The 16,237-nt window shown below is 51.8% G+C and overlaps 1 protein-coding gene across 1 annotated transcript in view; it reads right to left on the minus strand.

Moving 5' to 3' along the window:
- Positions 1-106: 106 nt before the first annotated feature.
- The window catches only part of LOC105987070 (phospholipid-transporting ATPase IK-like), a 23,983-nt gene continuing 7,852 nt past the window's right edge, over positions 107-16,237 (minus strand). The window contains exons 11-28 of the mRNA XM_013018227.1: positions 14,645-14,835; positions 14,314-14,522; positions 14,146-14,174; positions 13,867-14,023; positions 13,106-13,294; positions 12,879-12,991; positions 11,851-12,015; positions 11,658-11,769; positions 10,691-10,766; positions 10,410-10,521; positions 9,792-10,158; positions 9,485-9,708; positions 8,405-8,488; positions 6,499-6,723; positions 6,233-6,371; positions 5,977-6,101; positions 3,497-4,195; positions 107-445 (exon numbers count right to left, since the gene is read on the minus strand). Coding sequence (XP_012873681.1) covers positions 107-445; positions 3,497-4,195; positions 5,977-6,101; positions 6,233-6,371; positions 6,499-6,723; positions 8,405-8,488; positions 9,485-9,708; positions 9,792-10,158; positions 10,410-10,521; positions 10,691-10,766; positions 11,658-11,769; positions 11,851-12,015; positions 12,879-12,991; positions 13,106-13,294; positions 13,867-14,023; positions 14,146-14,174; positions 14,314-14,522; positions 14,645-14,835 — 3,555 coding nt within the window. The remainder of the gene's footprint in view (positions 446-3,496; positions 4,196-5,976; positions 6,102-6,232; positions 6,372-6,498; positions 6,724-8,404; positions 8,489-9,484; positions 9,709-9,791; positions 10,159-10,409; positions 10,522-10,690; positions 10,767-11,657; positions 11,770-11,850; positions 12,016-12,878; positions 12,992-13,105; positions 13,295-13,866; positions 14,024-14,145; positions 14,175-14,313; positions 14,523-14,644; positions 14,836-16,237) is intronic.

Raw genomic sequence — 16,237 nt, forward strand, 5'->3', positions numbered from 1 at the left:
GGGTGTGATTGAAGGACAAGTGTGACCAGAATTCTCAGAGCTGGCCCAAGTAGAGGGGGGCTCCGGGGACGGAGCCCCTTCCTAGAAAGCTAGAGCAGGTCTCCGGCTAGGCCGGGCCTCCCTCTCCTCTCCGCTCCTGGGCGATGCTCTGGACCCGGAGGTCGCAGGAATCCGGGTAGTCCCGCGTTAGCGCTGTGCGCCCCAGCGAGCCAGCGCACGCCTGCCTTTCGACCTCGGTTTCCTCGTCGGCCGAGCGTCCACCTCCCTTACTTAATCTCGGCTTTCTCTCGAGTTCCAGGGCAGACTTAGGTCGGTCCTTTTCTTTGTTGCCCTCCGTGCAAGGCGAGGACCCCGGCTCCTGGCCGTGTGTTGGGCTGGGGGCGCGGTGGAAACGTCTCCCTTCCCCTTTGCCTGTCTCCGCGGCCTCTTCCTCTTTCTTTTCTCCCTCGTTCCTTTTTCTTTCATGCAATTGTTTCCAACATGGACGTGGTAGCCGAGCAAACCAGCACGGTCCCTTCAGGATGGCTGTCGGGAAGAAGAGCGTTGAGGAGCACGGGCAGGGTCCCCTCTTGGGGGAGTCACCGAGGAAAGTGCTATCTTGGCGTCCATTTTGTGCAACCAGCGCCGCCTATCGGGAAGGACGTGTAACTGCACCCTAATGTTCTTCGGGTGCTGGGGGGGATGGGAGGGGAGGGGGAAGGAGAAGGGGGGGCCTTTTGGCAGCTCTTCCAGTTTCAGAACTATGCTCCCTGAATGCAGTATGCTGCGCTCTGTGCCAACCGCCCCTGTCCCAGAAGCCAGACTCTCACTGATTTAGGCGACCCCCACTCCACCCCAGAGTGGGTTTGGCAGGAGAGGTGACACCTAGACACCTGTCAGGTGTGAGTTCATAGCACTTTCTGCTGCAGAAGTGAAGTTAGAAAGAGAATAACTTAGATCTCTCTCTTTCTCTTTCTCTCCATCTCTCTCTTCTTGTGAGGCTTGAACTTAGGGTCTGGGCATGGTTCCTGAGCTTTTTCCCTTAAGACTGGCAATGTACCGCTGAGCCACAGTACCACTTCTGGTTTTCTGGTGGCTAATTGGAGGGAAGAGTCCCACTTTCTTGCCCTGGGTGGCTTTGAACCACGATCCTCAGATCCCAGCCTCCTGAGTGGCTAGGATTACAGGTGTGAGTCACTGGTGACCAGCTTCAAATATCCAAGTGCTGATGAACATTTGTTCATCTTCAGATCTTAGCCTCCTGAGGAGCTAGGATTATAGGTGTGAGCCACAGGCACCCAGGCCTCTTTAAAAAAATTTAAAATAATTTATTCCTCATTTAATTGTCTCATTTAATAAATATATGCCCTGTTAATGGCACTCTATTCTTTTGCTTTTTTTTTTTTTTTTTGGTCAGTCATGGGGCTTGAACTCTGGACCTGTGCACTGTCCTTGAGCTCTTTAGCTCAAGGCTAGTACTCTACCACTTGAGCCACAGCACCACTTCCAACTTTCTGGTGGTTAATTGGAGATGAGTCTCATGGACTTTCCTGCCTGGGTTAACTTTGAACCACAGTCCTCAGATCTCAGCTGCCTGAATGGCTAGGATTGCAGGCATGTGCCACTGGCACCTGGCTGCTTTTTTCTTTCTGTGCCAGTCCTGGGGCTTGAATTAAGGGACTGGGCACTGTCTGAGCTTTTTTACTCAAGTCTGGCACTCTACCACTTGAGTAACAGCTCCACTTCAGGCTTTTCTGTTGCTTAATTGGAAATAAGAATTTCACAGCCCAGGCTCGCTTTGAACCACTATCCTCAGATCTCAGCTTCCTGAGTAGCTAGGATTATAGGCATAAGCCACTAGTGCCTGGCAAGAGTCCCTTTTCTTTCTTTCTTTTTGGTCAGTCGTGGGGTTTGAACTCTGGGCTTGGGTGCTATCCCTGCACGCTCCAGCTCAAGGCTAGTACTCTACCACTTGAGCTCAGTGACTCTTCAGTTTTCTAGTGATTTATTGGAGATAAGAGTTTCAGACTTTCCTGCCCGGGGCTGGCTTTGAACTGTGATCCTCAGATCTCAGCCTCCTGAGTAGCTAGGATTACAGGCATGAACCACCGGTGCCCCGCTTGAGTCCCTTTTCTAATGAGAACTGGAAAATAAGGCTGTTTTTTTTTTCTCTCTTTGGGACATTGAAAGCCCCTTGTCCCCAATATATAAGACCTGCCTTGCCCTCCGTCAGACAACTGGCATGAAAGTTTAAAAGAAAACCATCACCATTGTTCACCACTGCAGTGCTAGGTCTATATATTTTTGAAAACTATTTTCTAGTCATTTACCTGGCATGTGTGTTGACTGACAGGAGATGATTCTAACAAGGGAAGCAATGGGGCTTCTCCACTCTGCCCTCAGGGAGGGAGGCAGGGGAGAGAGCCAAGAGGGACTTTCTCCCTCCTTGCTCTTGTCTGTTCTTTGAAAATCTGAAGCTTGGCCTCAGAGCACACCTTGTCAGAACCTGCTTCTGAGATGACCCTGCCTATTGCTCATTTGAGGAGAGGAAACCCGGTGGCGGAAGGTGCTAGATGATGCCAGCATTGGAACATATGCACCTCCCAGGGCAGGACCCAGGGGCGAGAGGAGGGTGGCCAAGGATCTTAGGCAAAGCCTGGGCATTCAGCCCACACCTGTCTCACCAAGAATGAAGAAAAAGAGCTTTCTTTGCAAGTGTCATCAGACCACCTTTAAAAACCAGAAAAACTGAGATCTGAAGATTGTCATTTAAAGCTAGCGAAGGGCAGGAAAGTCTCTGAGACTCTTATCTCCAATAAACTATTCCAAAAGAGCTGGAAGTGGCGCTGTGGCTCTAGTGGTAGAGTGCTAGCCTTGAGCACAGAGAGCCTCAGAGACAATGCCCAGACCCTGAGTTCAAGCCCCAGGACCAGCACAAACCAACAAATGATGGGGGGGGGGGGGAAACCAAAACATTTTGCTTGGCTTCCACTAAAAGAAGTATAGGAAAACAGCCAGGCACTGGTGGCTCACACGTGTAATCCTAGTAACTCAGGAGGTTGAGATGTGAGGGTTGCAGTTCAAAGTCAGCCTGGGCAGAAAAGATACTGTTATGTCCAGTTAACCAGCCAGAAGTAGAGTTGTGACTCAAGTGGCAGAGCACCAGCCTTGAATGGAAAGATTTAAGTTATAGCCCTAGGCCTTGAGTTCAAGCCCCAGTACTAGCACGTGTGTGCACGCAGGAAAGGAGTGAGCCCAAAGAAACCCTGTGGTGAGGTGGAGTCTGGTTTATTAGCGCAAACTGAGGCTGTGGAGCCTCATCTTTGCAGGGGGGGCCTCCTGCTTCCCGATTGGCTTTTACCGGGCAATGGCTGCTGCTCTGGAGGGTGGGAGGGGTTGGGGGTGGGGTGGGTGGCCACACTACCCAGTTGGGTGGGCATGGATCATCCACAGCTTAGGTAGACGCCCCACCCGTGGATGAGGACGATTTCCTCTCCGTGGGCGAGGTCCCTCCTACCAGGGGCTCCTCATCCACACTTGGTGGGAGCGTCTTTGGTGGGACTGTGTGGGTCAGCCTGGGAAGGGACTCGGCGTCCTCCCCGAGGGGGTGGGTTTCCTTTTGCCAGTTCTTCCAGAATGGCGTCCAGGACTGTGACCTCCCTTCCAAGGAGTCTGGCTGGCTCTCCCACGTTTGGAAGGGCGGCTCTGACGGGCTGACCAAGCGCGAGTCCTCCGCCAGCGACGGCTGGCTTCCTGGCAGCGAGGACATCTTCTGGGAGGACCTGGAGGGCATGCTTATGGTGGTGGGCGACCTGCTGGGTCTCGATGCCTGGCTTTCCGAGTACAGCACGGACGGAGTGCCCGCGGTCTCGAAGGAGCTCTGGGCGGAGAAGGCAGCCCGGTCCTCGGCCAGGTCCTTGGCCGTGTGGTGGCGGCGACTCCGCAGCCAGGAGGAGGTCTTCCTGGGGAGCCAGAGCGACCTCTTGCGGCCGGTGGACGGCTCCTCCTCCTCCTCCCCCTCGGACGGGATCGGGGAGGCGTACAGCGGCTCGCTGGGGGCCTCGTGAGGCCTGCGCAGGATCGTGCCGTGCGTGATGAGATCGGCGTAGCCCTCGTGGTGGGAAAAGGCATAGCTGGAGCGCCGGGCCCGGGACTCCCGGGGTAAATAAGGCATGGGCTCCACGCCCTGGACTTCCTCCTTTGGGACCTCTTCTTCCTGCACAGCAGAGGGGGACAGGGTGGGGGTTGGAGGGTTCAGCCTCCTGCACTCTGCTGACTGGGCTCAGGTTACCTGCTTCTTCCCGGGGAGGGCCCAGCAAAGCCCTTGGGCCCCCTGCCCATTGGTCAGATTGGGTCAGAAGACCCAAGTTGAGCCAACCCGAGTCCTGAACCTGATTTTGGATCAGCCAATCAAATTCTTTTTTTCTTTGTTCTGGGACCTCATTCTAGATAGGCCAATTAAAATCCTTCCCTGGGCACTTTGGGCACCTTCTGTTGGCAAAGCCAGAAGTAACCCTGGAACCCTCTGTGTCTTGCGTGGTAGGAAGGTGGCAGGAGCCGAGACAGGGAGGAATAATAAATAGAAGTAGCAGAGGCCTCTGGTGAAATACTGGTACACTATTTCAGTCACTGTTCTGAGCTTTCCAAGCTAGCTCTTACATTATTTTGGTGCCAACACTGGGGCTTGAACTGGGTGCCAGTGAGTGCTGTCCCTTAGCTTTTCCAATCAAGGCTGGCACTCTGGTCACAGGCCTACATCTGGATTTATTTATTTATTTATTTATTTATTTATTTGCTGGTTAATTGAAGAGTCTCATGGACTTTTCTGTCCAGGCTGGCTTTGAACTTCAATCCTCAGATTGAAGCTAGGATTACAGGTGTGAGACAAGAGCACATGGCTAGTCGCCCCTTGTCCTATATTTTGATTAAATGACCTAGTAAACAAACCCTTTATTCATTGTGATTTAAAAAAAAATACAGGATATAACAAGGCTTGGTAGCATACACCTAAAATCCCAGCACTCAAGGGACTGAGACAGGAGGATCATGAGTTCAAGGCCAGCCTGGGCCACATGGCAAGGCCTTCTCAGACCACAAATCTAAAATTTTAAATGCATGATGTAAAATTCACCTGCTTAAACCTGCTGAAGACCACATTTCAGTGACATTAAACAAATTAGTATGGTTATGTAGTCATCATCGCCATCAATTTCTAGAATATTCTGGAAAACTAGCAGTCTGCCTGCCTTAAACCTTGGTTCTTATCTCTTTGCCAGCTACTCCTGACATCCACAAATCTACTTCTTGCCCCTGAATTTGACTGTTGTGGCATGATATAGTGTGTGACCGGTTCTCACTGACCATGGTGTAAGGTCAGAGACCATTCCTGCCAGGTGCCGATGGCTCATCACGCCTGTAATCCTAGCTACTCAGGAGGCTGAGAACTGAGGATCAGGGTTTGAAGCCATTCTGGGCAGGAAAGCTGGTGAGACTTAACTACCATTTAACTCCCAAAAAGCTGAAAGTGGAACTGTGGCTCAAATGGTAGAGTGCCAGTCTTGAGCAAAAAAGCTCAGGGGACAGTGCTTAGGCTGAGTTCAAGTCTCAGAGCCGGGAGGGGGGTGTGGGGGGTATGGGGGGATTCCTGTTCATGGCTGAGCAGCACTCCAGAGTATGGGTGAACCATGCTGGGTCTCCCCTTGTCCACCTATAGCTGCATGGGCTGTTTCTATGTATTTCTAAGTCCCCTTTGTGCCTAGACCATTTCAGGTGGTTTCTTTCACTCTCAACCCCTGAATAACTCTAGGTGGGATCTGATGGTACCTATATGTGAATGCAGGTTGGTCCATCGTGCAAAGTCCCTCCTTGGGAAGTCTGCCCTTCCCCCCATCAGAGCACTCCTAGGGTGTCAGAGAACAGCATATGAAGGCTCTAAGTGGCTGATGGAGTCATAGGGAGTTAGGGAAGAACCTAGGCCCAGCCCTACCTCACCTTGACCTTAGGGCGCAGCTGTCTGAGTAGCTGGATAACCCGGAAGGCCAGGACAAATAATGTGTTCAAAGTCACATTCAGCAGTATCACCAACAGGCCATGGAGCTGGGTCAGAGCATTGTAGTCAGCATCTGGGCACAGAATGAGACATGGCGGGGACTTTGTCTGCTTTTCCTTCCCCTCAACCCCTTGGATGTCCCAGGACCACCTCCCAAACACAAACCCCTCCCCCTCAGGATTTGCTGGTTGACCATTGGCTCACAGAGAAATGGGAATGTCTTTGGAGCAATCTTGTAGAGCCAGAAGCTCTGGGTAAGACTGGTGAGGACTGCATAGGAGCCGAGGCTGAGCAGAATACATGCCACACAGATAATAGTCCAGTACTTGATGATCAGGATGGCCTGGTAGGCAAGGGAGGGAAGGCTCAGTGTGCTTTGGGACAAGCTCAGTTTCAAGAAAGGCACCTGTTGGGTCCCTCCTTCAAGCAGAGGTAAGTAGAGATCAAGCCATTCATGGCAACTTTCTTACCTCTATGGTGATGGACAGCAAACCTGACAAGGCCACAAGCACTGCAAAGGATTGGTAGTCACTGGGACTGTCTTGGCTGGCCAAGAGCGTTATGATGAAGTTGATCATGGATGTGACGAGGCCATGGGAAATGGCTTGAAAAAAGACCCCATAGTTGAAGAGTGCATCTTTCTGGCCCATCATGTACAGCTGGGGCATATTCAGGCTCTGTTCTGCACTCACATCCTATGGATAAAAAACAGAAGGCTTGCTCTTGGGATTAAGAACAAGGTATGGGGCAGGACCTCACAAGGGTCTGGCCACTCCTGGCATGTGACAATTGGAGTTCAAGTAAGATGCAATGAAGTGGGTTTCAAAGAATTCTGGGGTTCAGTTGCTTGGCCATGTGGTTGTGCTTAGGATGCCACTGAACTGTGCCCTTGAGAATGGATTAGATGGAGAATTTGTCAAGGTAGCTGGCCTTGGGATCCACAGGCTCTGTGGGCCTAGAGTTAATCAACCACAGGGGGGACATAGCTGGGAACAAAAATGTCTGTATCCTGAATGTGTCCAGATGTTTTCTTGTCATCATTCTCTATATACTACGGTATAAAAATGATGCGTGCAGCATCTGCATCATCATCTAGGGATGACATCAACATCTACAAGAGGATTCGTGCAGGTTCCATACAAACATGACACCATTCTGTAGAAAGGACTTGAATAGCTGTAGGTCTTGGGGTCAGCTGGGATCTTGAGACCATGCCTGAAGGATCCTGGATGGTTGTTTATATTTTATCATCATTAAAAAATTTAAGGGCCAGGCTGGATGCTGGTGGCTCATGCCTGTAATCCTAGCTACTTAGGAGGCTAAGATCTGAGGATTGAGGTTCAAAACCAGCCCAGGCAGGAACATCCTTGAAACTCTTATCTCCAATTAACCACCAGAAAACTGGAAGGGGCACTGTGGCTCAAGTGGTAGAGTGCTAGCCTTGAGCTGATGAGCTCAGGGACAGCGCCCATGGCCCACCAAAAAAAAAAAATTAAGGATGTTTGGTGTCATGATATATGCCTATAATCTCGCACTTGGGAGGCTGAGTCAAGAGAATAACTAGTTCTAGGTCAGCCTAGGCTATATTGTAAAGTTTAAAAAGTAAAGTCAAAGTAAAGTTTAAAAAGAAACAGCAAGAGGGCTGGGAAAGTGGCTCAGTGGTAGAGTGCTTGCCTTGCATGCATGAGACCCTGGGTTCGATTCCTCAGCACCACATAAGCAGAAAAAGCCAGACATGGTGCTGTGGCTCAAGTGGTAGAGCGCTATCCTCTGGGCTTTGAAAGGCCCCAGGAACTGCACCCAGGCCCAGAGTTCAAGCCCCACAAAAAAAAAAAAAAAAAAAAAAGAAACAGCGAGAAATATAGCTCAGTGCAAAGAGTCCTTATCTAGCCTGGGTTCCATGTCCAGTGATGAAAAAAAATATATGTGCTTAGCACTATAGCATGTATTTTAGCATGCACAAGGTCAGATATTACATTCCTAGTATTACTAAAATAAAAAAATTAAAAACATGGACAGGAATGTAAACTCTAGCTTCTCCAGGGCAGAACGTTCTGTGGATTAGATAGGTAGAGATTGTCATTGCCAGGAGCGGGCAAGACAAAAACAGAATCCCCCTCCCCCCAGCCTGATGTCCTCTCCCCATTATAGATGTGTAGGCAGAGGATTTGGGTCGCTGGGTGTGTGGCTTCCACAGACAGAAGAAGCTGGCTGGCAAGAGGGCCCCTCAGAATGCCCTCCATGAGATGAAGCTCTAGTGGGAACAGATAACCTACAGGACACAGGGAGAGAGGGGCTGGACTGCACTGTAGCTGGACCTCACACCTGCCCAGGAAGGAGGCCAGGCTCTCTGCCTCTCCCCCCCCCCCCACTCACCTGCTCAAACAGACCCATATAGAGGACCGGGAGGGTGGTGTAGAACATATTGGTGAAGGACAGGAACCAACCTTCATACAGGGGCTGTGCACAAAGAGAGAAGGGTACACATACAACTTTCAGGGGCTCAGAGGCAGAGGGGTGCAAATGAATCTCTACTCATGGTCCCTGCCAAGCTGGCCAGGGACCTGAGAAGGGTCCTAGGCGGCCAGGAGGTCACCTTACAATCAACCTTGGGACTAAGCCTGAGGTTGCATTAAGTGGATTTCTAGGACTTGAAGATTGGAAAAAAAAAAAGGGGGGGGTGCGCAGACTCCCTGTCTATTTCTTTAAAAAATGGCACCTCCACCAAGTGTTTGTGGTAACTAGAGGGCTTAATAAGGAGCTGTAGGTAGGAAATGGCTTGTGAGAATGTTCCAGATCACCCTAGAGCCCTATCCACCTAGACTGAGAGCACTCTTGATAGGTAAAGGGCTGGAAAAGACCTATGGCTGGTGGCCCCAACTCTCCTCCCCATTCCAGAATCATCTCACTATTGAAAGCACTTAGGAATGGAGTTGGGGAAGGCCTGGCTGAGACTGTGCTGCCCTGGGGGTGAACTGGAAGGTTCTAATATAGGCGCAGGGTGAGCTGGATGTACACAGAGAGGACACATGAAGTGAGAGACGACACTGGTAAACACAGATACCAGAGAAGACTGACATGGACAGAAATAGATGCAAGATTTATACAGAAACATAGATGATACATCTCATATCTCAGTTTCCTGAGTAGCTAGAATTACAGGTGCAACCACTCATGGGCACCTGGCTAAGATTCTAGGCTTCAGTGAACCCCACCGCTCATAGGCAGCAACAGCTGTACGACTTTCTACCCAGTGGGTAGAAACTCAGACTTCTCTAAAAAAAAAATACATATATTTTTTGGAGCTTAGATCCTCCTGCCTCTAACTTCACAATGCTGGGATTACTGGCATGCACTACCACTCCGGGCTTGACTCCACCATGTTGTAAGTGTATTCACAACTGCTCCTCTTGGCAGCTGTGGGAAGGAATCTAGATGTTCCCCCTCACCAAGTACCTGGGCTGTGAAGCCGTTGTAGAAGGAGAACCAGATCTGGGCCATCATGCAGGCCACTGTCTTGTAGAAGAAGAAGGTCAAGAACTTGGAGACCCGCATGTAGGACCAGCGACCATGAACCAGCAGCAATCGCTGCAGGAAACAGAACTGGGCCAGCATGTAGTCACTGTTCTGCACCGCCTGCATCCCCTCCTGACCCATCAGCCCCACGCCGATGTCTGCAGCTGCGGGACAAATACATCAAATTGGCCCTGGAAGTGGTCCCTGGCTCGTTCCTCCCTCCACCTGGCTGCCTGTTGTCACGCACTCTTGATCATGTTGACATCATTGGCTCCATCCCCAATGGCCAGAGTCACCACTTGTTGGTATTTCTTGACCAGCCCCACCACCAGGGCCTTCTGCTTGGGTGTCATCCGACAGCAGATGACTGCCTGGCACCTAGAGGCCAGCTCCACGAAGGCCCGCTCCCGCCACATCTCGAAGCTCTCATTGGTGTTCAAGACTTTGGTAGACAGTGGGTCCTGTGAGGTCCCCAGATTCTGAAATAAGTGAGATATCCGCCTGGCCCGTGGGAAGTTCTTCCTCATCTGGCGTGGTTCCTGCCAAACTTCGTTCACTTCCTCCACATCAGTCAGGGCCTGAGGCTTCTGGTGCAGAGAGAACATCAGCTGGTCCTGGACAGCAGGGAGGAGGGCTACATCATTTCCATTATGCCCCCTTCACTGACTTCACTCAGTGGGGGGCTCTTCCTTGGGACCTCTCTCTTCTGCCTGGATTTGACAACATCTCTCCTGTTACCTGGCCTTTTTGGGTCTAATCTGGTGGTGTCTGTACTTGAAGCTGTAGTAGACCACCTTCCCAGACCCTCTGATGATCTGCTGCTGACTCTCCCAAGACCCCTCCACACCAAGGACTGGATACTGACCAGAAAGTCCCCGGAAATAACCATGGCCATGTTGATCTGCGGCAGGACCTTCAGGTTGCCTTTGGAGGTCTGCAGCTTGCTGATATTCTCCCAGTAGATCTCCAAAATGCGTCTGAGTGGCAGTGGGAGGCTTGAGTTTTCCAACCCTCCCCTCTCCAGCAAAGCCTCGTTTTCTCCTCTATTGGAGAGGCAGTCAGGCCTTCTGAAAGTCCAGCCAGGCAGACCCAAGGACAGTCCCACCAGCCATGGGCACCTTGGCTCCTTGCCCACTGCCTGCTTACTTTATCTCTTTGTCTTCCAGAATGAGCATGTTCTCCTCCAGCAGCTGGCAGGCAAACCCAATGTTTAACGCAGTCTCTGTAAAAGAGCCCTACTCAGAGCCTCCCCAGCCCTGTCTGGTTGCCATAGCCATCCCACTTGATGCCCCCTCCCCCCCCAGCATTCCTGGCCAATTACAAACAGTAGCACAGGCCCCCTAGCCATTGATGATTGGTTCAGAGCAGGACACGTCATTCAGTTCAGCCAATGAAGACAGGCAGTGAGACTTTGGCTGCAGCTCTAAGCAAATCAGGAATGGCTAGCTGCTTGTTGGCCTGCTAAGTGTGGGATAGCTTAGGGGAGGTCAGTTTGAACCCGGGATCTTTAGACATATCATGCCAGATGGCCCATTGTGCTTTTTAGGAGCCCTGAAAATGTCTTAATTTTCTTCAAAATCGGAAGGAGACACAATATAATTCAGGCTCAATATTTATATAATGAAAAAATGTCAATATAATACATAATACACAATGACTGTCATATACCTATGTGTATATGTATGTGTGAATGTGTATATATGTGTGTGTATATATATGTAGCCACACATTTGGGTTTGTGTATGTATATACTTGGAGTGTATACATATCCTAGTCTAGCTCCCAGTGTAGGCACATACCATCTTTTCCCCTACCACAAGAGGGATTTTAGAAAGCCAGAGGCGAGCTTGTTTAGTGGCAGCCAGTAGAGCTCCTGTAGAAGGAGCTGGAAGGGCTCCCAGCAGATGCCCACACAGGGGTGGGGTGGGGATGGTAAGGGCCCTACTTTGAAGAGATACTTTGAGGACTAAATTCTCTCTCTGCAGAGTGCGTGGATTGTGGCTGAGGGTTTCCAATGGTCTTTCCCAGGGCAATGTTTGACCCACACTCATGGGACAGACAGGCAGACAGGGTGGAACACTGGCGACAGTGTGGCCAGGGGCCGGAGACCCACCTCGCTTGTCCCCTGTGAGCACCCACACTTTGATGTTCGCTCTCTTCAAATTGCTGATGGCTTCCGAAACATGGTCCTGGAGTTTGTCCTCAATGGCTGTGACTCCCAGCAGCTGGGGGAAGGAGGGGGTTGCAGGGACTCCCTGGAACCCGACTGCAGGGCCTCCCCGCAGGTCCCCAGGTGACTGCCCCACCTGGAGGTTCTGCTCCATTTTGTCGTACACCTGGTGCAGGGCCTGGGCCCGGTTCTGTAGCAGGAGGGTGGCCTCATGGTGCTGGCTTTCCCATTCCTCGTAGTCGTCCTCATCAATCTCCTTATACGCTAGGCACAGGGTCCGCAGGGTCTGCTCTGCGAAGGCCTGCGGTGGCCAGAGCAGTCACTACTCTGTTCTCCATTCTGTCTCCCTCTTGTGGACGGCCCAAGCTGCCTGGAGGGACCACCTCCTTTCTCAAGGCTGCCTCTAACTTGCCCTCTCCTCTTCTGGGCAGCTGGTCCCAAACTCTGACCCTTCTGCCCTAGGTCACTAAAGGCAGACCCAGAATACACTCACCTTGAGGATGACCTAGGGCCAATGAGGGGTGCGGTCTCTGTAACGGGGACCCCCGAAGTTGAAGGAGACTATGATGGGCAGGAGGTTGGGCTTGCAAGGCACAATGGGGCTCCATGGGTATCAAGAACTTCACAGTGGCCTCAGTTTACCCAACTAGGGAGTGGGCCATCCATTTTGCTGAACTCCTAAAGCCTGGATCTTGGTGACCAGATACTTGGCCCCACCAGAGAAGGACTCCCCAAGGACCCTCAGGAAAGCCCTTGGGAGTGACTGGTGTGTGGGGGGAGGGACATAGATACCTCCAGCACTGCAGGCTCTCAGAGGTTAGAGAGTGGTCCCTGCAGATGGTGTCCTTTGAGTAGGCCTCAAAGACCAAACTGTTATGAATGACGAAAGTACTTGCAGGGCCATGTATGCCAAGGCTCTAAAGTGCCAATGAACACCAGGGGTGGGAGAATGGCAGGGCAGAAACTGGGATCCTGAAGGGTCAAAGGACAGACTACTTCATCTCTGTGTAGGCATGAGAGGTGAGAGGGAAGGCAGGGCTTTGGGCAGTGTACAACCTATACAACCTGGCCGCTTCCGGTGTGTGGAGCCGTTCCTCTCAACACTCCCTTCCTGCATCCTCTTCCTTCTGTCCCTACACACACATACGAGTGCCCAGAACTCACAGCCAAGACTTCCTCTGTGGTCATCTCCATTTCACCCTTCTTGTGCAAGCGCTCCAAGATGACAGTGTCAGCGCCCTTGGTGTAAAGGCAGATGGAACCTTCTGGGTTTCGGACTGTTGGGAGATGGAGAGACCGGGCTGCCTCCATACACTCCTTCTCCAGGTCTCCCCCCTCTCTTGCCCCCCCCTGCATCCCCAGCCAGGGGCGGGGTTGGGGGTGGTACCCACCCAGCACAGACATCCGCTTGCGAACGCTATTGAAGTCCATCATGGCGAGGACCTGGTAGACACGCTCCTCCCCCATCTCCATCACCGTGATTGAGTCCTGGGTGCGGGATCTGAACACATAGCCGAAGTTCCGGGCCGCGGTGACCAGCGCCTCCTCATCGGGAGAGGCTGCCTGGTACAGTGGCTGATCTGGGGGTGTGCGTGGTAGAGGGGAGACACAGTAAAACACTCCACAATCCCTCCTCACAGCTGGCTGCCCACAGACCCTTCTGGGTTTAGGTTACACAGAAGGTCCTGTTCTCCACCTGCTCATCAGAAGGGAGAGACAGGGCCTGAGGGGTTCACAAGCAACTTGGGGGAGGCATGAGTCCTGGGGCCTCTAAAGCTTCTTAGGTGCATGAAGCCACTTGGGCTCCGGTCTGTATCCTTTCCCCATGTGACATCAGATTCCTGGGGTTCAAACTCCAGGTGAACCTCATCACCCCTATGGCCAGACAGCATCTCCCCCAATCCCATGATTGGGCCATTTTGTCTTGGTCCCGGCTTGGATGGCCTGGCCAGCCTGGATGAGGGGGCTTGGGACACCTCCAGGCTGTGACGGGAGCCCAAGAGGCTGAGCTAGGCCTGCCTGGGACCCAGGGGTGTCTTGGGAATGCCCAGGGTTGAGGTGAAGGGAGTGGGTGGGCCACAGCCACAGCCACAGCCACACACACACACACACACACACACACACACACACACACACACACACACACACACACCGTTTTCTTCCTGGACCATTACAGTGTGGCAGATGGCCAGCAGGCGCCAGAACTCCTGCACCACCCTGTCCTTCTCATGCCGGACCACGTGTAAGAGCTTCTTGTCATAGAAAAGGAACTTGCCGTCCGCAAATTCATTCCACAGATAGGGATTCTCCTGGAGAGGGGGCTGTGGAGGGGGACAGGATAGGTGGACTATAGGTTGGTCCCCACCTTCTCCTGCCTTCCATCAGGGCAAAGCCTGGGTTGGAGGAGGGTGAGAAGAGGTGGGTGTCTCACCTGTCTGGGTGTCTCCTCATCATCTGGGCCTAGATGAAGGATGCTTCAGGACTTGGCTCCATAGGGGCTGTCACTCAGGGTCTTTCAGCCCGCCCTTCCCCCCCAAGCTCAGACAAACCAGGCCCCAAGGGAAGGAATGGAGGCAGGGGGGCAGGCGGGCATCCCCACCGTAGACCTGGCCGTTGATGCAACACTTTTTGAAGGTCATGATGTTCTGTGTGAGCGTGCCGGTCTTGTCTGAGAAGATGTACTGCACCTGGCCCAGTTGGTCCGCGAGGCTGGTGTTGCGTGCCTTGGCGGTTGCGTCCCTCGGCTCGTAGTACATCTGCATGTCCCAGTCGATGAAAAGGCTGTTCCCCAGGTAGACGAACTCGGCCCTGCAAATACGGCTCTCCACACTTTAGCCTCTCCCAGCCCTGTCCGTTGACTAGAGTGGGTGTGTGGAGTGGGGTGGAGGTTTTGAGACATGGGTGCCACCCTAGTAGGGTGCAGGACTCACATGATAAATAAAGCCATGGGGACCGTGGTACTGAGCAGGATGAGGAAACTCCAGAAGATTAAGAAGGACTCTGCTATCTCAGACCTCAGGTGCTTGGCAGACACATAGTAGTGTTTCCATTTGAAATCTTTGATGTTGAAACTGAAGCCCAGGGTCAAAAGCAAGGAGATAATCACCAGGGACAGGAAGATCTATAAGTGGACAGGAGAGAGGGAGGTATGGACAGCCAGGTGTGTGTGTGTATATGCTGAGCCCCCCAAGGATTTGTCACTGGGATTCACTCATGTATATGGTCACAGCCAGAGGTTGGGGGTGGGGCATGGCATCATGACTGAGTAGGAGAACAAGGCTGAGGCAGGAAGGGAGTTGGGTGAGAGATACTCTTAGTCTTTGCCAGGTTTCCATGGCTGATTTTGTTTTTAATTAGGGGGCATAAAAAAGTCAGGAAGATGAGGCAGGCACTAGTGATTCATTCCTGTAATGTTAGCTACTTGGGAGGCTGAGCACAGGAGGGTTGAAGTTCAAGGCCAACCCAGGAAGAAAAGCTCTTAAGACACCTCCTCAACCGAGAGTTGGATGCGGTGGTATATGCCCATCATCCCAAGCCAGGTGGAAGGGTGAGATCAGAGGATCATGGTTCTAGGCCAGTCTGGGCTGAAAAAGTCCATGAGACTCTGTGCCCAGGGAGGAATCTGGATGTGATGGCTTGTGCCTGTGATCTCCAATGACTTCTGGAAGCCTAAAAGTAGAGAGATTACAGAGCTTGGGCAAGAAACAAGACCCTACACTAAAAATGACAAGTAGAAAAGGGTTGCAGGCCAGTCTAACAAGTGCAAGTCTGTGAATTCAAACACTAGTACTTATGAAAAAATACATCATGAAGATGATTGTGCAGACTTACAAATGTTTCAGTTTCAGTGTGGTGGAACAGGTGAGCACTTTACTGGTTCAGAAAGCATCAGAATCATTTTGTTTTTGTCATTCATGGGGCCTGAACTCTGGGCCTGGGCACTGTCCCTGAGCAATTCAGGTCAAGGCTAGTGCTCTACCCCTTGAACCACAGTGCCACTTCCAGTGTTTTCTGCTTATGTGATGTTGAGGAATCGAACCCAGGGCCTCATGCATGCAAGGCAAGCGCTCTACCACTGAGCCACCTTCCCAGCCCCTCCAATTATTTCTTTTTGGAGGCTCTGGAGTTTTAAATGAACGAATGACTAGATGGATGGATGGGAGGGTGGGTGGATTGATGGATGTATGAATGGATGGATGGATGGATGGGTGGGTGTGTGGTTAGGACAATGGGTGAATGAATGGATGGATAAATGGGCTTTTTCCTTTCAAGGCAGGTGTTCTGTCGCTTACTCCATGCCTCTAGTTCTTTTTGCTTTGCTTATTTTTGAGATGGGGAGTGGGTTCCCCACTTTTTGTGCTGGTTTCTATGAACTGTGATGTTCCTATTTTATGCTCCTACAATAGATATAGTGACAGGTGAGCACAAAGCGCCCCAGCTATTGGTGGAGATGGTGTCTCACTCACTTGTTGCCTGGGCTGGCCTCATACTATCAGCCCACCCACCCATCCACCCACCCACCC

The sequence above is a fragment of the Dipodomys ordii genome, unplaced genomic scaffold, assembly GCF_000151885.1.
Source record: "Dipodomys ordii isolate 6190 unplaced genomic scaffold, Dord_2.0 Scaffold39, whole genome shotgun sequence".
NCBI lineage: Eukaryota > Metazoa > Chordata > Mammalia > Rodentia > Heteromyidae > Dipodomys > Dipodomys ordii.